This window comes from Leguminivora glycinivorella, chromosome 6 (assembly GCF_023078275.1).
Source record: "Leguminivora glycinivorella isolate SPB_JAAS2020 chromosome 6, LegGlyc_1.1, whole genome shotgun sequence".
NCBI classification, from domain to species: Eukaryota; Metazoa; Arthropoda; class Insecta; order Lepidoptera; family Tortricidae; genus Leguminivora; species Leguminivora glycinivorella.
Window position 1 is genome coordinate 6,366,103 of NC_062976.1, and position 26,167 is coordinate 6,392,269.

The window sequence follows — 26,167 nt, forward strand, 5'->3', positions numbered from 1 at the left end:
CTTCCATGTGTCCAAGGAGTCTTCACGATTGGTACTCGACCGAATCATGATCAGATCTCCAAGGATTCCCTACCTGTCTTGTACCCTGGCGTACCCTTGCTAATCGCTGCCTCTTGGGCCAACGATTTGCGGTAGTCACATAATTATATTTGTTATCAATTAATTACTTTCACTCATCTTTCACAAAATAAAACAACACTCAAAAATGCCATCACTAATCTCACACTCCATGAAAACTTTAACATGTAGGAAATTCGGCAACCCTCAGGTGATCAGGCCAAGAGTCCTTCGAAAAACTTACGTGTTTAAATTTTCCCATAAATCAATTCTGTCTACAATCATACTAACATTTCACTCCTTTACATTCATTGCCTCACTGAACTATTCACAAGCATTCGATAACCAATCATTTTACGAAACCTACATTCCTTTAAATCATACTATAAAACCTGTACAAAAACAAACCTTACCTTCAAAAGTATTGTCATTTACAATAAGTACCATTATTTATTTAAAAAGTCATGTCTGTTATTACTATACTTCTCCATTCCTTTGTTTATTAAATAAGTCAGATCCATGAATTAATAGAAAGTCTCGTCCGATACAATTTTACTTCGTCATCATTAAAAATAAAACATAATATCTAATAAAAAGTAACGTTACAATAAATCTAATTAAGTTACATTAAACACACATATATGGTTAAAATTCGGTAGTTGTGTATGTAGTTTATATTGGAAGGTAAAAATTTAAATAAGTATTTGAAGTGTTGCACTGTAATTACAATTTAATTTCATTCTTATAATATTCAAGTGATGATGAGTGCACGAACTGTGAAATTGGAGATGAAATAACAGACGAGACGACACATGCCAATCCGTATAAGGAGTACACGCGCCGTCGTCATGTGCCATATTTACTAGGTATAAAAGTATGATGAGTAACTATTATATGAAATCGAGTACTTAATTAGTATAAAATTATCAACTATGTGTGACAAAATAATTAGAATACATTTTTTTAACTGGTTTTGTCATATTAATGTTTTTTTTTTTTTTTTTTTACTCGTAATAGGTAAAAGACCAACTTTTTAACCATACACGTGTTTTGTCATCAAGCTGCATTTATAACTTTATAGAGCTTAGAACTTTAAAACTAAACTTTATAACCTAAAAGAAAAATAAACGAAACTACTTAACTAAGAATGAGAAAAAAAAATGTTTGTACCTACAGTAATTCGTGTACACTTTTGCAAACCTCACATTTCACTTTTGTTTTATCACAACCACAACCTTCACTTTCTTCTGCTGCTATCCTTGGACCTCCAGACGCCATGCTCGACCAAGGACACCAACAACTCCCTGCTGCTCCATATTCTTAAAAACTTTGCTCTCGGCAGTTGGTATTTAAATTTTAATTCAAGATGAAAATGATGAAATTTAGTCCATTTTAAAATCACTTTTTATATACGTTTCGAGTGTCCGTTGCTGTAAAATTTGTGACCTTCACTGTTACTTCACGTTCCAAGTCCTGACAAAACTGTTCATTTGTTATTTTTTTTGGCTCCACACAGTGTCACTTACGCGCAAATTTATTAATGTCCGAAATGTTTTACTTATATTTATTTCACTTCACAACCTTGACTGGCAAGCGCAGCGCGCTGCCAATGCAGCACAAGGCCGCACTGGCAGGATCGCCATGTAAAGGAGGAGCGTTGATGGAAACAACTTGTAGGTTGAATGTATGATATATTACTGATATATGATCCTTAACCTACGGAATATATAGAGAGATTACGTGAAGGTGTGTGTAACGTACAGTGCACACTACACACATTTGACGCGTGACATTAAAAGACGGCGTGACAGTACTATAAAATTCACATCTGAAGAACCAGTATCCGGAGATCTATATTTTTTGAACATTCTATAGTTGAATGAATATAGATATCAGTCTATCACGGCACCGCCAACTGGATTACATAAATACAAACACTAGACCAGCACGAGATGTGGCCGTTAGCCAACTTTGATTACAACTGTATCGAAATGCGATTACACGATGTTGCTTGTGTTAGTCGCTTTATGGGTTATTTACTAGGTTATGTTGCGTTGTTAGATGAACTGTTGACAAACCTGCATCTCATTTCATTTGTTGCAAAATATACTATTAATAAATATATAAAAAGAAAAATGTTTTGCAAGGGGGCATTGTTGTTGTTGTTAACTTTTTGATGTTATTACTTAATATTGATAGCAGAGGCATCAGAGTAAGCGTAAGAGGCCATTTTTTTTTCAAAGTTCTCCACTTTTTTTGTAACATGGGTATTTTTCACGCGATTAATACTCAGAATCGCGATGTCTTTTGACCCTGATAGGAGAAAAAAATGTCCCAAGATTTCCATACATTTTTTCGAACCTTCCGTTCCGTTACCGCCGTACAAAATGTATGAAAAAATGGTAACGGAATGGGAAAAAACCTTGAGACACTTTTTTGAAAGAGCTCGCGATTCTAAGTGGAAACCACATAAAAATTTCCAAATCCAAAAAAAGTGGGCAACTATGAAAAAAAATAATGGCCCAAGACTCCTAAAAAGAACTCTCAGTCTCATCACAGTAGCCCCTCAGAAATGCGGAAGAGAAATATGATTAGATATGAGGTCGAACACGATAAAATAACATACCTTTTTCCAACATTTCCCACCGTGTGTGACTTTAAAAAATGTGTAGAAAACGCTAGAATTTAAAGTTTGATTTGACGATAGTCTGCGACTCTGCGCTTGACTTATATCGGGTTACTCGATATGGCCTTTAAATACGCGTCTAATGCTGTCTTGATTCCTGTCTATCACATAAAAAAAATGCATGTTATTTTTCATCACACTCGCTCGTAAACAGTGTTATTACATGCCTGCATACTGATACTTAATAAGCTATTTTTCTGCCCACGGGCGGTAACTTTCCACGACCTGTCAAAAATTACAAGATGATAGACGAATGTTCGAAATGTCAGCGTAGGTATTTCAATGCATTTAGTTTAAAATTTGGTTATTACTTCGCGAGTGTAATGAAAAACATTGTGTACTGATATCACAGGTGGCTGAAGGATTATAAACTCGAGTTATTAAAGCCCTCCGCCTTCGGCGTCGGGCTTCAAACAGCCTCTCGTTCCTAATCCTTCACTTTCCGCCCTTAATATACAATATACTATTATTATGCAGACTAAAAAACAAATCAGATAAAAAATGTTACGTTTTACATATTAGCCACTCCATAAATTAAAAATAAAAACTTTTTAAATATATTCTAAATGTGAGTATATATTTAAAATTTATTATGTTTAATTATTTATGTGTAATTGTATGATTTTTCAGGCGTTTTGCATATTTGCGATAAAAACTAAAGATTTCATAGCTTACGCACTTACATAATTATGCCGGATCATAATTGTCTAGAAATTATCATAATATTTAGGTAACTATTGTTCATTACAGTTATGTAAATGAGTTGACTTTCAAATATGGTCTCTCAACAATTGTCAACAAAGATATAACCGGATGGTAGGTGGCAATACTTGTTTGACTTGTGACTTGTGACATGTAAATGTAAGTTAATACTTACTAATTTACTAGTGTACAATAGTAATTAGCTGGTTACGAGTACCTTGAAGAGTTTCACTTAATTTTCCTTGCACATTATTTTGGTGTTAATGTTAATGAATTAGAAACTATAAAAATAGAAACTTAAAAATTGTGGTTCGGGAAAGTTATTCTTATTTTTTGTACTTTTTTAACCGCCGCCTCAAATCTCTCAAGAAAGGTGGTTTTCAATTCGTCTGTATGTCGTTACTGGACCAATAATGAAAATTTTTTTTTCTTGCTCATGTTTTAAGCCTTAATAGGGCAGGGGGCATATATTTTAACACCATGATATTAGACTATATTTGTCAAATACATGGAATTAAATTTTGAATAATTTTTGACATTCTTCTGCCTTATTACTTACCAAGGTTTAATAGTGACAAAGTTGATTAGCTAATAGCATTGTCGCTAAATTGAACCGTTTAAAAAAAGTGCATGCAAAAAAAAGTGCGTGCAAATTCATTTTGCCTAGTATAGAGATATTAGATATATTACTTTTGAGCCTAACCTTTGACCTAACACCTCAAGGCAAATAGGATCATCAATAATCTGACGACAACATTCAGAACAGACCCTTGACATGACAAATGAAGATCTTTTGTTTCACTTTCATACATATCTGTCATCTAGTCACAAAATGGCGTACTCATATCTGAACAAGGCAATGGTGACACCAAAAGCGATTAAACGATGAGCTATCGGCGATAGAAACGAAAAACCGGCCAAGAGCGTGTCGGGCCACGCTCAGTGTAGGGTTCCGTAGTTTTCCGTATTTTTCTCAAAAACTACTGAACCTATCAAGTTAAAAACAATTTTCCTAGAAATTCTTTATAAAGTTCTACTTTTGCGATTTTTTTCATATTTTTTAAACATATGGTTCAAAAGTTAGAGGGGGGGGGGACGCACTTTTTTTCCTTTAGGAGCGATTATTTCAGAAAATATTAATATTATCAAAAAACGATCTTAGTAAACCCTTATTCATTTTTAAATACCTATCCAACAATATATCACACGTTTGGGTTGAAATGAAAAAAAATATCAGCCCCCACTTTACATACCCTAATAAAACATCTTTTTCCATTTTTTATTTTTGCACTTTGTTGGCGTGATTGATATACATATTGGTACCAAATTTCAGAGATTATCCGCGGACGGACGGACGGACGGACAGACAGACATGGCGAAACTATAAGGGTTCCTAGTTGACTACGGAACCCTAACAAAGATAAGCGAAATAAAAGAGAGAGCGAGCATAACTCGCTCGCGCTATCATGGCGTCTCTTTTGTTTACACGGGAGGGACTATCTTTTGTTCGTTTCTATAGCCGGTAGCTCATCGCTTACTCGCTTTTGGTGGGACCAGTGCCATACACTACCTACGAGAAATATTCGTCTTCAGCTTGTTAGCTACGTCCCAAATGAGACAATTTATGTCGACTACCTAATACATGACCTGTTTGGAAATCTTAAGATGTATCTATTTCTCAGCAAGCTTGAAGGTTTAAGAGGCTATGTAGTTGAAGTATTGCGTTAGTTACGATACCACATTAAACAGTGAATTATAGGCAATAAATAACATAAATAACTTAGGTAATCTCAGGAGTTTCACAAAACTATAACAATAGGAACGGTAGATAATTTTGTAAGAGGAGTCTGGTGCAACATGAGTGTTAATATTAATAAACATTAATTTATTGAACACTGTAAGCGTATTTTTTTTAAACTTTGAAGAAAATTAGATAAAGTATGCTTAAGGGTCATTCTACGAGACAGCGATTTTTGTCTTATTCCTCTGTCCTTTTTTATTTTTGAAATTTGACCAATAAGGACATACTCTTGTGAAAATAGATTTATTTTTAGACATAACTATGGTTTTGGCCCATATTTTTGTGAACTCATTCATAAAATAAATTCATTTTAACTTTTTGGTCCAGAGGAATAAGAAATTTAGGCCCAGAGGAATAAGATAAGTCAGGATAGGTTAACAAAAATGTTAAAAAACCGTATATTTATAAATTATATATTGTACCTTTGTTCACAAAACTATCAAAAAATATTCTAGAATATTTTTATATTTATTTTTATTAATAACATTCAGACTGTAAATGCACTAGGTGCTAAAAAGATCTAAATTTTTTTTATTAATATTTTTAAAAAGATCTAAGTTTTTTTTATTAAGGTACTTTAAAATATAGGAAATCACTTGATAACTACTCTTCTTTTTGAAAGTCAGTTAAGAAAAACAAGAAAAATTTAGAAAATTCTTATTCCATTGTCCAAAATCCATAGGAATAAGGGACAGAGGAATAAGAAATTATCGAAAAAAAACCAATGATTCATAATGTGTACATACAACGCGGCTGTCGTTAATAATATGAATAGATAGTACGTAAAGTAATTAATTAAGCAAAAAAGTACATTTTTAAAAGTTACACAAATCCCAAAAAATCGAACAGAGTAATAAGAATGATACCTGAACCACGGACAGAGGAATAAGATATTTACCTTCGTAATTCCGGAGCCACGTGCAACAGCCGACAGTTCCACCTCGTACCACGTTCCGAGCGCGACTGATTATTCCCCGCGGGGGGAAGTTTGTCTACAATCTTCAATACGTTTACGATACAGGCGAATAAAACCCGCACCAGAGAAATAAGAATTTTTTCGCGGACATCTCTTATTTCCTAAATTTTAAATACAAAATTATAGATAAAAAAATACTTGTTAAATTTTAGTAATGTAGTAACTAATAATGTATCTATGTACTCAATCAAAATATTCGTTAAGTTGACTGAATTGAAGTTATCATAACATGTTTAGAGAAAAATGGAGAACGGACACGACAGAGTAGTAAGAATAACGGATATATTTTTTTAATATAAAAAATTACAATGACCTTATACTAAAGCTAATCGATGTCCCAGTCGACTAGAGATATAATGTATCTCTAAAAAGAAAACAGGATTTTAAACTAAAGTTTTCAGTGAAATAAGCCTCCGGACATTGAAAATTAGGGTCTCGGAGAATCACCCTTAACCTGTAGTAATACGTGTAAATTGATCCGTATCAATGACATGACTGTAGAGTTTGCATTATCCGACGGATTTTCAGTATTCGAATAATTCGGATAATACAATTTTTATTATTCGAATATTCGAATAATTCGGATAATTTCGGATAATTTATTAAATGGAACAAAATTAATGTTACAGGTGCGTATAAGCGTGGAATTGATAAGGGCTGAGATAGATGAGCGCTATAATGCGAAATTTACCTACATTTTTATTTATTTTTTGCGTAAATCGGCAAACTGTAGAAATTAAAACACACCTAGCTCTCTATCTTTAGTTCTATGACTAGAATCTTGCAATCAGATAGTGAGCTGTCGATATAAGACAGTTAGTAGTAGTGATTAGTTAGGTGTTAGGTATAACGAGATGTTTTTCTGACAACACCTTTACCTTGGAAATGGATGGTAGAGAGGATGGCTTGTGTAGAGTGGAACGTGAGACAACATCATTGGATATGATGATGGTTATAGGCGATACAGCGTTGTCATATTATCCGTTCCGATATCGGATATAGGAAGGATGTCAAAGGCAAAAATCAAAGATGGCGCCTTGAATGATTTCGAGAATGTATAGGAGTCGGTCCTTCGCTCGATCGGATCGGATACTCATCTTAAATCTGCGGGGCCCTTCCGGATACACTTCGACCCATCGGGATCTTTTGTGCAATTACCCCCTTAGATCTTAAGATCCTTCAGCTATTCAGGAGCTTCTCGACTATCTCCACGTATCGGATGATGAGGCTCATGGGTAGCTCTCTGATGTCCTTTGGTACTAGGTAGCCTGCTCCAAAGTTCTTCATTTTTTGTCTGGCGAGGGCGTGACATTCACACATTAGATGTCTGGCGGTCTCTTCCTCTTTGCCGCACATGCGACAATCTGTGTAGTCAGCGTGTCCCATCTCTTTTTGGCGATTAGCCTTTGTATGGTCCTTCATAGCCGTTTTAATGGTTCCTTGTGACGTTGTCTTCAGACCTGGCCTTGGCTAGTTCATCAGCATTTTCATTGCCAATGAAGCCTTCGTGCCCCGGTATCCATACCAGTTGCATCTTGTTTTGCCTTCCAAGCTTGTTAAGAGCTTGGATGCCGTTTAATACCAGTCAAGAGTCACCTCTGGGCGATGTGAAGGCTTTGAGTGCCGCCTGACTGTCGCTGAGTATATAGATATTCTTTCCTTGGGTTTGTCTAACTATATTCTTATGTACACAGGTAATTATTGCGTATGTCTCGGCTTAAAAGACAGTGGCATAATTGCCCATGCTGATACTACCACTAGTCATTTGCATAAATGCCTACGCCCGTACCAGATGCCATCTTGGACCGGATCGGATACTTAATATAAAAAGTTGAAAACTCTTTTCGTAGGCTCTAAACAAAATCGTCCTGGTTAGGGTCTTAGAACAGGAATGAGCAACTGAGCATAGGTACTCGTTCAGATTCAGATTTATTTATTTCTCAAAATCCATACATATTTTTAATTAAAAACTAACAAAAACATGCACACATAAAGAGATCGTCAAGGCAGGTACACTAGGTACGCATTAAAAGCTAACAATCTTACAAGTAGGTATATAACCTTTTTTTTTAGTTAGGTTCACATTTACTAAGAATTATAACTTACTAATATAGACATTTAATATACATATATAATTTACTAATAATTAATTAGAAGTCACGAACATGGCTAGGCACATTAATAGGTATTATTTAGGTATTCTTTTATGCTATAAAGTGTCTTGTCAAGTAGTAGCTGTTTTACTTTGCGACGGAAAGTGTTGAAGTTGGTCTCAGTTTTTATTACTTTTGGCAGTTTGTTGTAAAGTTCAAAACAGAATAACCAAAAAAAAGAAGACCAATTAGTCGAAGACACTTCCTATCCAGGTGTGGATCATTTTAGACCTTAGTTGCACAGTGGCTGGTACCAAAGTACCAATGGAAGGGGAGAGGCGATAAATAAGTATTGTACCACCAACATAAAATATACAAGACATAAAATTTAAAAAAATGAAGAAGGAGGAGGTACAAAGGCGAACTTATTTAAATATTCAAATCCAAAACGCCTCAAATTGCTCGGCAGCAATTTGATGGGTTTTAGTTTCCAAGCTGATCAGTAGATCGACTAAGATTTCAAAGTATAAGTAGTAATTAGACCGATTTTTGTGTATGAATGTAACTAAGGACTTAAAAGGAAAATGCCTTATATTTCTAAGTGAAGTGGAGGGAATTCTGGCGTACTAAATTGCCATGGAACTGATAACAGCTAAATTCGGAGTGAGGCGCTAAATTTCAATTTCAAAAAAACAAGGGACCAGGAAATCTAGGTATAAATCTCCCTTATTAAGTACGGTTTTACAGATAACTTCACGTTAGCTATTAGCAGTAATGAAAGAAGGTTGGGGTAACGTTTCATATTAAAAAATAATACTTGAACGTTTTTCTGTTTTTTTAAATCATCCAATTAATCGAATATTTTATAAGAACTGAGTGCGTGGGGTTAGGCATTCTGCGTACTTCTTGTCCACGAATGCTTTCTTTGTTTTGTAAATATTAGTTTGATTTTGAAGATAAATAGGTGTTAATTTGTTAGCAATAACATTGTCCGTATTAAGAATTGATCGAAATTGGTTTCAGCGACGTCTATCTATTAAATATATTACTTATAAATAAAAAATAATGTTTATAGAAATTATCCGTTTATCCGGATAATTTCACTTGGATTATTCGAATATTTTCGGATAAAAATATTGGCGGATATTCGAATAATTCGGATATTCGAATATCCGGATTGCAAACCCTAGACATGAGTTAACAATGTTGCTTCCTAGAGTCAAAAAACAAACAGAGATTATTTTTGTGATGTTACCGCTAGCGAGTCACGTATTTTGAACTTATGGTAGCCAAACTAATATGTGATGCTTGCAGAAATGACGAGATTTCTGATACCGATACCGCCACGTTTTAGTACTAGAGGTAGAGGTAGATCGAATTTAAACAGATTTTTTTGAAGTTTTAAATCCCGTGGGTGTGCTGTGCAATACAACTCGTCTTGAATTCTTGATACCTACCTTTAAATGATTGATGTAAACGCAATTTGTTCCACTGGTATGGATCTTTTTTTCCCTTGTTCCTCGTAGATAACCAAGTTTAATCCTCTAAAAAAAAATCCTCTTTCAGAACTCAGCTAGGAAGAATTATTTTTCCTCGTACAAAACCAGTTATCTAACTTGGTTATCTACAAGGAACAAGGACTTTTTCCCCTCACTAGCTCGGAAACACGTGTTTTGTCCTTTAATACCAGCGGGTAAAATCGCATTTTACCCCAAGTGGGTAAAGTAATTTGACCTTGAATAAAGTCAAATTAACTGCTTTAAAATTGGTAAAAGTAGTTGAATCTAGTAATTAAGATGATTTAGGTACTACCCGTGGAACTACTGGAAGCAGGATAAACGCATTTTCTTGCGTTGTAGTTTCCTCGCTATAGTGAGGGGAAAAGTTTTGTGTTACACTCGGGTGCAAATGTATTTTACTTCTTGTGTGTTAAAAAACTCGCAAGTTCAGGATTCTATTCTCGAACCACTCGCTTCGCTCGTGGTTCAACTATAGAATCCTTTCACTTGCTCGTTACTATTTTGGGAGCCTGAAAACATAAAATTTTCCTTGATTGCCAAACCATTCGCTGTAAAACTTAGATACTTAAACACTTCCCACCCACTTCCCATCATTTACACTGGATTGTCAAAATCACACACTCCTGTTCACTGTCGCGTACACTGTTCACTTTATTATTATGTGATGTGACAATTAGCGTTAATTGTTCAAAATGAGCGCGCCACTATTATTGACGTTGGCCGGTAAAATGCTGCTTGATATCAAAATCAACCTTATCAAGTTGAATTTCTTGTAATTAGGTAAATATTTCTCAAAAATATTGGCAAAATAGAATTTTAGTTATTCTACCAGTTTTGAAATGGTACTAATCTAGCAGTTGAATACATTTCAGTTTTGTAACTGCTAGATTAGTACCAAAAACGACACTTTTGACAAATACATAATTATTAATATATTGAAAACTGATCGAAAATTTATAATTTGAATCGGGCAGAATGACTCGAACGGCATTAGAAAAGAAAGAAAGAAAGAAAAACTATATTCAGGATGCTTAAACAATAAAAAACACAAAAACATGTCATAATAATTGCATTTAAACGTCACTGAAAAGTTTTCTATTCAGCTTGGTGTGAAGGTACCTTTTGGATACTTTGACGCTGGTCTTTCATGGTAACCCTTCCATTACATAGATTAATTACAGTATTCCTTAGAACAAACTACACCATCTTAGCGCCGCTGGCGTAGATGGTGCTGTGAAAAAGCCCACAATGGGTTGGATAACAGTTGATACCATCGGCATTGTTGCCACCGCTTCTTGCAGGAAGTTACATGCCTGCTTTTTGCTGGCTTAGTCTTGGGAAAGGAACGGGAGTCCAAAACAACCCTAGAGGGTTAACACTAGTTCGTAATGGATAACAGATTTGCTTTTCTTATAAAGTAGTTACGTATCCAATATTCAGTTATGAAAACTACCCGAAGAAAAAAAACTCCTCTATTATGGCCAATGAAATACTATAACAAGTATAACAATAAAAACTCACGTCATTATTCAGTACAGCCGGTGGTCAACATGAATTTACCTAAATGCCTTTTGGTCTTGTGACAACCCCGTCTATGTGTAAGATAAGGTAGCTAATAAAAAAAATCAATAATCACTTTGGAAGAACTTTAATCAATACATCATATTATGACTCGAAAATCAAACACACAAACACATATGATTATAACATACGTAATATTAACAACCACTGACTAATCTACCTCCCGATCACAAACACTAGAACTATCTTAAAGTCAATTCACAGTTTTGGCTTGGCCTAATCTACTGGTATGAATATGTACATTCTAGACCTTTCTATAAGTAACAAATTCTAACCTAGACTTCTATAGAGTTCTACTGATATCGAAGTTTCTTATATTATAAGTACGGTATTTGTCTTACCACATAAATAATGTATAACAGATAATCAATCACTTATGCAATTTGATCGCTATTTAATTAAACAGAAACAATCGCGAAAGTAGTCACCAATGAATTGTCTAATATAAAATAAAGTAAAATATTGAACTTAGTTTCAAATAAAGACTATTATAAAATAAAAATACTTGTCCCGTCAAACGTGGGAACTTTATCTTAAGTGGTTACTGTAACTCAATATACCATAGGTAGGTTATAGGTACACCTACCATAATTATGGTAAAGTTGCTACGACTGAAGGTAAACAATTTATATTATAATAATATAAATGACTATACATATATCGTCACTACTTTGAAAAAATCTCGTATCTCACGCTGCTCTTCAAAGTTAAAACGCAGTAAGTCTATATGCATTCCATACATACTTACTACAATTTTATTTTCATTGACAGACGAAGATACAAGTTTTTTTAAAAGTAGTGACGATATTTAGCAGCTTATTAATTTTATATATGATGCAAGTGATAATTATTCGCTAAAACTTATTTATCTAAGAAATATGAATAACATCTAGATATATAAGTAGATAGAAAGCCTGGGGTAGATTTAAAAGACTAGCTAGCTTTTACATTAAATTTTTGGTCTTGCAAGGTGTAAAAATTGAAAAATGGAATGTGTATTAATTCTACCGATTAAATAAACAAATCATACCTTTCACTTAAGTGTGTGAATGAATAAAATAAAAGGTTAACTGTAAAACACTTTTTTTTGCAATTAGAAAATAACTTGATCGTTCGAATCTTCCGGTGTAAGTTACCTACTGTCCTAAGAAAATTGTTGTGAAACGATATACGATTCCGAACGAATCATATCCTCATAGCATTGATGCTATAAAATTCATAAATAAAGTATGTACTCAAGCGAAATGTATGATTTGAAGTAATAAGTGTAAAACATGAGGCGTCGCGTACAAACTACTATATGGTACGTCCAGATTGGTCGAATACACCACGAATGTGTTGCTTTTACGAGCTGTTCACGTCTATTTTAGCAGCGTATGAGTACCGTGCTCTCCTCGGGAATATTATGGATTCTCTGGGAATGAATTCCTGAGAACGGCACTGTGTCTAAGCAAGCGTTTCCCCAAACCTATCGAAGGCTCCAGCCAACCATCGCTCGTTAGTATGTCGAGCGATTTTTGGTCGGCGAAAGCCGATTACACGTCGATAGGTTGGGGGATGGGGAGACCCCGGCTCACATGAGTCTTCTTGACAATCTGGAAATACGTTTAAATGAACGGCCCAAGATTTGGTCCAGCTTAGGTCCGTAATAAGTCTTAATATTTGAACTTTAGCACAATACAATTACAAAATAACTAAATTATAATATAGTAAACTCACAACAGATTACACTCAAATACATATTATATAAGCAATTATATTCTTCTTAATAAATTCTATGTAATTATGTACTAACACAAATAAATATTATCTGCACTTGAAATAGAATCTTAATAATGATGAGAATTCGCAAAAAAGTTGATTACTCTCTTTGAGAAGTTGACATACCTACTAAAGAAATGATAATACAGGTTCATTAGTGATTAAACAATAATGATTAGTAATATTTCACACACAATGTGTTACCCTCTCGAGCCTTTTCATCGACATATTGCGTTTGATAAGTAACTATGCTAAATGATTTATAATTCATTTTTAAGCCATTGTAACCTATAAAATTTAGAAAAATAATACCAGAGACACAAACAATAAATAAGTAACATTAAATATACTTTAATAAAAAAACGAGGCCATTTTTTCAAACAATCGCCACTTTAAAAGTCAAGCGAAAACACAGAATATCGAAGCTCAATGTATTTAAAATTATTATATGTAAATCTATAATATCTTATACATTTATCACATCGTCTACAAGTTCTCTAACAACTTGATTTTACAAAATCCTACACATCACATTTACTATAATAAGGTCATAGATACCCGATTTTGTTTATTATATCTACTTATTCATTACTAACTAAGAGTATGGAAGTATGTAAATTAGAGTTATTCACTTAAATTACTGATCTTTCAAAGTAAAACTAAATTGACTAGCTTTGAATCAACTTATTTGAAATAATATTTCACAGTCAGTTTATAATGTCACTTTCAACATAAAATTATAATTATAATGTATGACTAAAATGACTAAATATCTAAATTATCTAGGCATTGATATAAGGAAAGGTGTATCTTAGAAGTAAATATTCTAAGGAAGCATCAATTTGGCACGAAAACTAAATGACTACCCTAGCATCGGGTTAACCAATGATTAAACAATAAATTAAAAAACCTTTCCTTTCGAAATTATATCTAATTTTACAGATTTTTTAAACTAACTAAATATATTCCGGAGTATTTAAAATACATGTATACATAGTTTAAATTAGAAGAAAACACAAAGAAATAGACATCACTCAGTCGATTCACCTTACAGTGTAACTGTAGGTACCTACTAGATGAATCTTTAATTTGCCTAATAACACATTGACCCAATTCCATTTTATTTAACATAAAATAACATTAAGTTTAGGACTATATAATGTAAACTAAAAATGTGTGATTCATTAGGCAAAATAAATCAAATTGGACATTGTATTATTAAGCATACGGTGCATTGAGATATCTTCGAAAGCGGGATGATTTTACTATTTAAATATGTACCTATTTACTATACTAGAAGTACTGCAGAACACTAAGCAAATTATGTTTCAGTAGAATGTTATAAAAGTATGAAGTGCCTGCGGGTTTGTAGAATTTTCCAAATTATTCCGCTTTCTAAAAGACTCCAGTGCACTTTTCTAATATAATAATTCTGCTGTGAAGTGCGACATAGTATAGGTAGAAACTAAAACATTTCATGCAATTGTGATACCTTAAACATGGCATTTTTCTTCAAAACTGTCTCAGTTACGAAAAAAGTGGCACCCTCATTTACCTTCTTTTAATAATGTCGCACTGTATTCACAAAAAAAAATTGTATTAATCATCACCATTTGTAGGTAAGTATCAATGTTGCCGATTTCCTTATGAAATTGTGATTTTCAGCTCTAAATAGTACTGCAAAAGCAGCTACGATGGAACTATTTGAACCAGATGACGATAAATGACCTAACATCGTAAGGACCCGATCCTGATATGGAATTTGGGACGTATACCGGCTTGTACTATATTTCAGTCGAGATTTTTATACCTAAATTCGTTGCAACACAAAATCTTCGGACGACGCTAAATATAAAACAAAATCCAAGCAATAACTAATCGGTATATTTGGACAAGCTTTCAGTTGTTTGGCTAACTAGAAATATTTTAAATACCCGTTAAAGTAGTTTTGATGTAAGTTGTACTTCATATGACCAGTCTGGCTTAGTCGTCGGTAGTGACCATGCCTGCTAAGCCGCGGTCCTGGGTTCGAATCCCGGTAAGGGCATTTATTTGTGTGTTGAGCACAGATTATTGTTCCTGAGTCATGGATGTTTTTAGGTACATAAATATGTATTTTGTCTATTTAAGTATGTATAATTGTATACTGTATATCGTCGCTTGGCACCCATAGTACAAGCTTTTGCTTAGTTTGGGGGCTAAGTTGATCTGTGTAAGGTGTCCCCAATATTTATTTATTCATATATTTTTTAAAGAAGGTAACATTGACAAATAAATGTTGGCATATTAAAAAACCTTATTTATACTTTCTCTTCTACCAGTGTTTTAAATTGAAATAAATACTTATGTGTATATTCTTCAATTTTATTTCATTGAAAGAGGAAACGTTTTGCTCCATTTCCAAAATATTAATGTCAAGATTTCAAGAAGGTTATGAAAAGCAAATAATTATTCAATTAAGAGTTTACCCTCCATTCAACTTTACACGTTATGTTTCACAAATATCAATTGACCGTACACATCTATGGTGTGTACTTCAATTACGCCATCTCTTACGTAATTAGGATGATCTGTGTTTTTATATGGTTCCGTGCCAAAATGGCAAAAACGGAACCCTTACAGTTTCATCATGACCGTCTGTCTATCCGTATGTGACATATTGTGTCACCCATGTGCTCTAAATTTGAACAGGGCCAGCCGGCGGCGTATCATGCTTCCAATTTTATCACTTATCTATGTGGATAAAGTATCCGTCACGCTTTGGCAAGTATGTGAGTGTGAGAGTGACACATGTCACATGTCTTATCCACGTAGACAAGTGATAAAATTGGAAGCATGATACACCGGCAGATTTTTAAAATTCCTTTTTTCGAATATTACTTTGAATATAAAAGGTACGTTCAGTCGTTAGTGAGTTATTATTAAACGGTCTTTATTAAAACGACGACATACATGCTGCGAAGAGTCTAAATATGCTTGTTTGGCATTTTCTATGACGGAACCCTTCATTATGGCCCGACAACCTTTTGGTCGGTTATTTTGTAAAAAGAAGGCGCTTGTTACGCATGCGCGTACCTACATATTTGCATGTCAGAGGTTACGTCTTGAGAGATGACCGTAACGCATCTGTGTAATTGAAAGTTTAAATTGGGTCTTGTGCCTAATATGTAAAAGAATTAAGGTTATTGAAGTTTTCGATTGCGTAATGACACGTCGACTTTGATATTATAATAATAGGTGTGTATTTTCACTGGGTGTGTTTAAAGCTAAAAACTAAACTAAACTAAAATACTAAAAATTCTTTATTCATTTTAAGAATTACTTACATAATTTTAGTTGTGGATACCCCTTTTTAAGTAAACAAATACCTGTGGTAAGGAACACCGCTCTTCCTTAAAACTAGTAGGTAATGTAAACAAGAATAATTTGTATGAAACATGATATTTTTTACACCAGCAAGTTATTGCTGCAAGTTTTCAGATGCGACTATGGGTAAGAGTGAGTGGCAAATATCTGCATCACTCTCTTGCATAGGTATACAGATATAGTGCGAAAAGGTTTTCCTTCGTATTTTTCCGGAAACGTTCGTATTTGTCATGCTAGTTCAGACAATGTCAGTACGTCTTGTATTGACACTAACTGAAATAGCATGACACGTTCGTACGTTTCCGTAACAATACGAAGGAAAATCTTTTCAAACTACATCTGTACCTCTGTTTCAAAACTTGCAGCAATAACTTGCAGGTGTAAACTCAGCTAAAAATATTAAGGTATGATGACGCTCGATGCATCAACCTACTTCCCGCAGAGTTTTTTTAGTTTCAGTAAAGTTCATATTGCAAGTTGACTATAGGTTAGACAGTATACATTCGTTTCTGACTAGATTCGATCGTCACAAAAAATCCACAGATAAATAACTGTGAAACCAATAATTGCTATCCTAATTTATATCTTAAAGCCAATCTGCAATTGCCCAATTAACCCCTTAACGTAAAACTTGATCATATTCCAGGTAAAATGCAATTGATTTCAACATAACCTCTGCAAAGATGAGTGTATATTAAAGACTGCTAGTCACACATCATCTCTGTATTTTACGGTTTCATCTTAACCTCGTCAGGCCGATCATCAAAAGTTTTTCTACCTCTAAGTAATTTGAACCTTGTCGTATAAGTACTAGGACGAACTTTATTAGTTGATTCTTGAAAGATTTTTAATTCGCCACTTTAGTTGATGCATGAAAGGTTTGAATTTGATTACTAAGAACATGTACATGTACATTTGAATGTAATATGCTAATATAATGTTTTAATACTGTTTCTGTTTATCGTTCTACTTATGCCATACGATTGAATTAAAATGTTGTGATATTTACGAGCAAGTATGTCAAATAGCTAACAGCAAATTTCACAGAATATTAATCTGTGGTCTGACAAAAAATTCCACTAAGGTACAGAGGGCAAATCTCGACTGGGGGGCAAATGTAACTGGTCCATTTTTTCCATGTTTTACAATGTTTGCATTATTAAATAGAGTGTCCACCGGTTATATATGGTACAGTGGATACATGTAGAACTCAACATCATAGTGTAATAATGGAAAAAATGGATTAGTTACAATTGTCCCCCATGTGAGATTTGCCCCGCTGTACCTTACCTACTTTTAATTGTTTATAATTGCAAGCATGGATTGCCGATATTTCCACCGCGCCGGTTATCACGGCCTTATCAGCCTCTCTTGTAGCTATCATGGATTGTTGTTACTTGATTCGTATTAGTCGTTATTATCTAATTGGTCTCTAACGTGGGAAGTGTCGCAAACGTTATACTTATTTGCATCTGAGTGCAGTTCAATCTCAATTAACTGTTGCAACACTTTGCTAATAAGGTTTTGAGATAATCTTTTACAACTATTACACCGTGTCCAATAAGTCCGAATACTCACATTTTACCTCAGTTCTAAAGATATAGGGATCACAGGCCATCAAATTCTTATTTAAACTGAAGAGTATATTCCTTTTAATAAAATACAAGCACAAAGTTCATGAAATACAAAATACTTGCTCGGCACGCAGGTGAAGAGTTATTTTTTATAAGCAGAATCTGTATGTGATAAAACAGACGCCACGTGTCCAAAATAAACTATTATGGGTACCGAGGATAGATAACGTTCCGGGCAACTAGAAAAATGTGCCTAGGTTCCAGAGCTCACCATCGGCCCAGGTGTGGGATGCAGTATGTAAGCGAGGTAAACTACCTTCAGTACTTACAGATAAAAGCGTTAAAATCAACGTTTTTTTCTTTAAAACCAAGGTTTTGGAGAAAAAATGCCTTAAAGTTAAAAAGGATGCTTGGGAATGAGTATCATGTGTCCCAACAAGACGCACCTCCAGCACATTCGGCAAATGGTATTCTAGCGTATTTTCAGACTAATTTGGCAGTTTTTTATCCGAAACATGAGTGGCCACCCAGGCCTCCAGGTTTAGGCGTATTAGACTACTTTGTATGGTCATACATGCTTTGAAGACTAAATTTTTATAAAATCATAAACCTAGATCATTTCAAAAAGATTATTGAGAGTATTTGGGATGAAATGTGAAGGTAAATATGGTTTAAGATGTAAATAAATAAATAATAACAAAATAATATAATATTATAAATATTATAGGACATTCTTACACAGATTGACTGAGACCCACGGTAAGATGTAGTTAATGTTAATTTTAGGTTTTTTTTTCTTATTTCTTGCTACATTGTTTAATTTTATCTTTTTTGTTTGTAATATTTTCTCATGTATTTGTGTTGGTATTTATGGCAATAAAAATATTTTATATTTTATTTTATTTTTCATACCACATTTGCTAAATAAATTGAATTGGAATAATCTGAATTTTGACTCTTTGGGGCTAATGTTATTTATTTGGGTACCTGCTGAAGAAAAAATTGAACAAGGTAACATATCGTTAGCGCAAAGTAAAACGCAATGTATATTGCCGATATTTGAGTCGGACCATGCTACGTTAGTAACGGTTTTGTTAGGCAGACTGTGCACGTGTTGAGTAAATGTCAACATAAAATAACCCTTGCACAGTCTGTAGTACCAAAATCGTTTCAACTTAGATCCGTACCGTGAGACTCTAAAAGTTTTCCGTTTTCTAGCGAAACGCGCTTACAAAAGCGGCACCGCCTAACTGGCAGTGAATGTGTTAAATATGACAATCATGGATTGAATCATTTTTAGTCTACAGTTACAATGTCCCTTGTTCCTAAAAATAAGTATCAGAGATGATATAAGCAGTCCACAATTTGGATACAGGCCTAAATTGCGTAGTATACAACATATTTTAAATAAATTGAGGTTTAATAAAAGTTCAACTTTCTCTCGCAGACGATGATAAACTGTGACCCTTACAATGGTAGTCACGCTGCAACAATATCTAGACGCTCCGGTCATCCTTAAAGGAAAGACTAATTCAAAACTATAGGTTGACCACCTGCGTGTCCCCATGGTCGAGCTGCGTGTGGCTCTGGCTGACGACGAGCTCGGCGCCGGGTCACGCGCGGCCCAGCATGGCGGCCACGTCGCCGGCCGACTGGCTGTGCAGCAGCGCGCGCGCAGGCCTCGGGGGAGCCAGGCGCGGCAGCGCCAGCACGCCCGCGGGCGTCGAGCCCAGCGGGCAGCCGGTCACGAACTCGTGCCGGGACGCCTCGTTGGGCGTAATGCGCCGCTTTGGGTCCCATCTGAAACAAAGTGAAATAGGTTAAATGGGAGTAATCAGGATGTGATGAGTACTGAATGATCTCCTAAAAGCTACCCCTCGAGGGCTTGAAGTGATAAAGCATTGACAAACAGAAATTTAGATCAATTTGATTTCTTTACACGAAGAAGTAGAAGATCAGGATGTGTTAAAAGAATATTGAAGAAGGAAACTCGTTACTGATGCTTTTGAAATTGATATGAGTTGATATGACCTTAAAGTGTTAAGTGTGTAGTGGCCTACACTTTTGCAGCTTTGCACACAATACGAGTTAGGTATGTTCGAACAAAGATGGATTTTACCAAAAAAAAAAAAACAATCGGAATATTATTTGTAATTTCTTAGGTACACTAAGTTTGTTTTATAATAGGTGATGGTGATGGTATCGCGCCCTAAAAACGATTTAATCTATTTTTGGTGTGCATATAATATGTAGGTATGATTTTCTACGACCATCAGTTTGTAACTTTCGTAGCAATTGTAGCATTTGTAGCCAAATAAAAATACGAACTTAGGTTTCTGAAGCAATTTCGACAATTCTTCAACTATTTATGTAGAAGTTGGTTTCAAGTTGTTTATAACAACTTTGCAAAAAGCAATAAACCAAACATTGACCAACCCATTCCTTGTTCGAAACAATCGTGGGCATAAAGCATACTCCACAAGCCATTTCAACAATAAATCATAAAAGCACTCCAAAAAGCACTATTAAAATATTGATGGACGTTAAGCTGTTTAAGTAAACAACTGTCAAAGTAAAGGCCATAGTTTCGTAACCCTCCCCTATTGAGGCTAACCTTGGCCCCATATAATAAAAAAACCGGTCAAGTGCGAGTTGGACTCGCTCACCGAGGGTTCCGTACAAACTTTCAATAGTTGAATCATTAAAATGTTATTCATAGAACTCTACAGATTTGACTAAATCCCTCAAGACTCAATTTCAACAAGTTATATTTTAATATACAATTTTATTGTTAGACAACGTCCAAATAAAATCAAGACTATTCGACTTCAATAGTTTACGACTTACGACATGTCGCAAGGACGCTCCTGAACCGACCTCATTATATCAGGAAAAACGCGATGTAGGAAATGAGCGTTCAACGTACAGCGACATCTATCGGAAAATTGAGTAAACTAATGCGCGCGAGCTAGTATGGAGGATGATTTTTATGGAATAATTGTTTATTGCGTGAACCGATTTTAACCATTTTGCCTCTATTTGAAAGCAGGTAATTTCATTGTTATTTTGTTAAAAAATACAGGTACAATAAACACCCGCAAGGGTGTTGAAATTGAAAATGTAAATCTGAAAGGTTTTTTATAAATAAAAAAAAAAGTTTTCAAGATACGTGTACGATTTTATTTTTCCTGTAATATTCATTATAATAGCCATGTTTGGTGAAAATTTCATAAATTTATGTTGGTAAACTTCGGAGATAAGGGGGGGAACGGTATTTTTTTTTACATTTTCCTTCAAAAAACATTTTTTTTCCACAACCAAAAAATTATAAAAAATAGTTTTGATATGTACAGTTTGAGTTCTTTCTAACGATACCATACTTGACCTAGTTACTTGAAATTTTCAGTTTGCCCCCCTTTCATTTTGGCCATTTTCTATCATTTATATTAATTAATTAAAAAAAAAATCTTTCAACTTGTAGAGGTTCACAATGTTTATAACTATTCCAAATTTCATATCGATAGCACAAGTAGTTCTCGAGATATTTAACAATGTGACAGACGGACAGACAGACGGACAGAGTCGCACCATAAGGGTTCCTGTTGTACCTTTTTGGTACGGAACCCTAAAAATGGTTAATGCTTCAGCTTAGTGCCTATTGACACACATGGTCTCAAGAATGTCTTTCGTACAAAAAGTCATATTTTTAGTTCATCGCTTGAATGGAAAAACAGCAAGTTCTCTCGCTAGTGAAGTGTCATATGATTGATGGACTTTTTTATCAATTAATGATTTTAACGCGCGGTGCGATCTCTTTCTTTCTATGATCCTTAGTTTGTCTGATTAGTTTAACCAATGAGGAGGCACACTGACATTTTATCCCGCCAGGCGGCGCCTGTGCAAGTGTCTTGGCATGTCACTGTCATTCATATGTGAGAGAGAGAAAAAACATATCTTCTCGCTCTCATGTCGTATAGACTAACAGGGTCGCGCCATCTGTCATAGCCTTTGAGTGCCTCCTCATTCACGTTTTCATATTTTACGTCAAAACTGACACCGTGTGAAACAAAGGCCAAGGACCGAATACAAATAAAAAAAACTTGGATCTCTGTGTCTTCTGTATCAGAAATCCATCATAAATCAGTTACAATTTAAAAAGTGTGTGTGAAGTCCAAAAACTGGCTTAGAGCGACTCGATCTCGCCCACCAAGGGTTACTTTAACTGATATAGATTATAATTTAACAGATTACCTTTAATATATCGTACTAACCATTTATAAAAATAAACAGTGCGTGCTCTGTACATTGATTGTCTTATGCTTATGCAGTCCAAATTGCAGTATGTAGTTTGCAACTGTTGCACCACAACAGAAGCAAATATAAAGGAATCCACTCAATAATGCGAGCTTCGCCGCAATTTGGAGAAGGGTTATCGCAATGTCGTAACTTTTGCAGACGTTTCGCGTAGGACTTTAATTTTGTAGAATTGTAAGGACTATTTCTCGGGTGCTTTGCATTGAAGGAATCGAACTCTTTCTATGTCTATTAGTATTACTCTATTCGAGAAATCGGGCCATTATAATTTTATCATCAGATGATTGATGAATGTACCTACCTAAATGTCATATGTAAGCTGTAGTCCCAGAACCCATATCCCATAGTCGGCTCTAAACCCATAGCGGAACAGGGGGTGGTGAAATTCTTAACCCGTCAACAAACGGGTAACCTCTTTATTATTTATTAAAAACTTTTAACGTACAATAACAAAGAAACAGTATAATTTTATGATATGATTTATATGTAGTAGTTGTAGTACCCATACGTTTGCCAATACGCTGGGCAGGTGTATTAAATCTAAAACTAATAAGTTTTTGCCCCACATCCTGTCACGGTACGGTGTATGTGGTGTATGATAGAGCGTGTGTCGACCGCGAAGGTTTAATGTGCACGTGGTGACAGGTGGGTTTTATGATCATAGACTTCAATATAATGATTGCATAGATACTACTCTCATAGATACTAGATATTTAAGTTTATAAGTAGACCCTTACAGTCTTTTCACATTATCCGATCCGATATCGGATGTCGGACCGATATCCCATACATTACAGGCGCCATCTTGGATTTTTTCTATTGAAATCCTTCCGACATCCGATATCGGATCGGATAATGTGAAAACGCACTTATGGTTTTCGAACGCGACTGGTTGAATTATATCTACAGAACCAATTATAGATACTAATTAATTCAGTGATCGGGGATTTGGATGCCACACTGCGGGATGTCAAGTAGAAACAGTGATATGGATATGCCGTCCTGCCCGTGATAATTTTTCTAATGCCATAGTAGACAAATGATCAGACGGAGCGCCTAATGGTAAGCAACTATCGTAGCTCATAAACAATGAGGTTACAAGTAACTGGTCGAAAAATAAAAGCAAACCCCGTGTAGGTAACATATTTATAACATAAACGATATTGAATACGCAAGTGTTGCTTAGGTAACTAGTAATGATTAGAACTGTAGGTATTATTTACGTGTAATATGTATAAAAAAAGTCAAACTTTTTTTTGTTACTAAGAAAATAAAATGTGAAAATTTTGCACTAAATGATTTATCGATAGTAAAGTGATTTTCACTTTAATTTATAAATCACATATTTTATTGTAAGGCCTATAATAAAATAAATTCAGCAGTAGTGACAATGATGATTTGATGTCGCATTTATTATTAGAATATTGACCCGTACCTAATAGCAATAAATTGATGATAATATAAAGGTAGGTAAATAAATCATGTTAAAAAAACTGTCCTTTCTCTAACCACATAAAGCTTTAAATCCCGCGGCATGTCCATACTAGCATAATGTTTGAGGTCATTCACCCCGTGTGGCATCCAATCCCCGATCACTGCTAATTATGTAGGGTAAATAACATGGTTTTACTGTGTGTTAAATTATGAGAAATAAAAAAGTAGCTAAAAGTGACAGACACTATTGAACGAGATACTTTACAATTGCCCATCTATCTGATGAGAAAGTAAAAGTAACAAAAACATTGCTAGAAACGAACACGTAGGTATAATTTTTATTTAAGAATAAGAAAAATAAGAAACTTATTTATATCCATTCTTGAATCTTGTCTATCGGTTTCTACGTCTGTCCACATCCGAAAGACCCACCGGGCATTCACCAAATGTGGTCCAAGGCGACCACTGTCACTTCAGGCCCTTCGCGACTATCTATTCCTTAATCTACCAATTACTTACTAACGTGTGCTTTTAGATAAATTCGCAGTCACTTGGGTGCTAATTCAATTTAGTAATAACTGTCAAATTACTGGCCAGATTTAGGTTTCGTTTATGTTACAGGACTTATGTGTTCGGCGATATGGAGTAAGTGCATAAATGGAATAAGAAATAACCAACGCAGCGCATATAATTATATGAACTTTAGCAGATCTAAGTGTTCATATTAATTTATCTGCTTAACACGAATTCGTGTTAAGCAGATAAATGTACTAAATATGTTATTTAAGAATTGACTATGTCAAGTAATTCATGTCGCCCATAGCTAAATAAAAGTATCAGGCGGAGGCATCGGCCAAAATCCAATGCAAATAGGTATGTAGGCACCATCTACGTTTATACAAATGTCAAATTTTAGTAATTTCTTGTAAATTGAGTTGTAGAACCTAAGGTATAAATAAATATTTCCAGAATAAAACCTATCTATGGCAAAACATGTAAGATTGCTTTAATTTTCCGTACAGCTTACTTACACTTTATTTTACAAAATAACCGCTTATTAATATGCCTCGGTCCACATCAAAACGGGCAAACGCACAATTAACTGTAAATAATATGTGCATTAATAAGATACTGTTAGTGCTGGTGATCTAATAGTCGAATGTGAATGGCGGGTAATGAAGGTATGATATAGGCTGATTGTATGTTTGGCTGTTTCAATGTTCGTTGAGTAAACGGAACGTTACCTTATCCTCATAGGGCCCACTGTCTTAACTTACTTTACTGTAATTTAAACCATTTTCTATTGCAACAGAGATTCTTGCAACATTTTAAAAAATGTATGATTTTATTTTCCGCACTGTTCCTTAGAAATCCTAGTGGCATTTATGTACAGTGGCCTCAGGTAGGGCAATCTGGACAATATGAAGTTTTTATCCAAGAATAGATAAACTAATGAGTGTTTATGCGTGTTTGCGTGGTTAGTGTCAATATAGGATCTTGATAGCAATAAATAATTAATTTCTCTACAACTATGATCAATAAAAAAGTAAGAATTCTATTTTTGTTAATAAATAACATAAATCTTTTTGCTAATTTCTGTTGACATTATCTATGATGGTTAAAATAACTCGTTGTGAGGACTATGAAAGTCTAAAAACTTTCCAAAATTATCGCCATTTAGCGCCTTCTCAAAACTATCTGCGGACATTAGCAAGTCATACATATCATACTTAAGTAAAGGCCTTTATACATTTCTTTATATTGCTTTTCCGCTAACTTTTACCAATATCTTACCCTAGTCATTTTGTCCTCCTTTATCTTGCTCTACCACCAACATAGGAAAAATGTACTTGGCTATAGCTAATTTTTTTGACATAAGATAAAAAAAATCAGGTACCTACCTAGAAGAAAATAAGCAAAAAGTTATTAAATAATTCAGACTACGATTACTGGGTGATAATAAAGTATATATACTTTGTACTTACGCACTGTGCAGATATATAACTAGCTAATTTATTTGAATAGTTGAACTAGCATCAGTTGATTTCCATGATTTGTTACACAACTAAGTTCAAGCCCTTTTTACCAAACTCATCGCAATTATTACGTGAAATAAACAGATATATGTATGTTTATTATCTAATAAAATCACTCAAGTCGGTTTCATTCTAACATTACATCAACAGATAGGTACATATTAAGCACGATTATATTTTTACAAATTCATTAGATTTCTAGTTGTTTTGACGAGCACTGATGAGCTACAGCAGCGCTCTCTAGTATTGCTACAGAAACGAAATTA

General features: G+C 34.5%; 1 protein-coding gene across 1 annotated transcript in view; it reads right to left on the minus strand.

Annotated features, from left to right (window-relative positions):
- Window positions 1-19,730: 19,730 nt before the first annotated feature.
- The window catches only part of LOC125226965 (dual specificity tyrosine-phosphorylation-regulated kinase 2), a 93,009-nt gene continuing 86,572 nt past the window's right edge, over window positions 19,731-26,167 (minus strand). Inside the window, exon 11 of the mRNA XM_048131152.1 lies at window positions 19,731-19,917. Coding sequence (XP_047987109.1) covers window positions 19,731-19,917 — 187 coding nt within the window. The remainder of the gene's footprint in view (window positions 19,918-26,167) is intronic.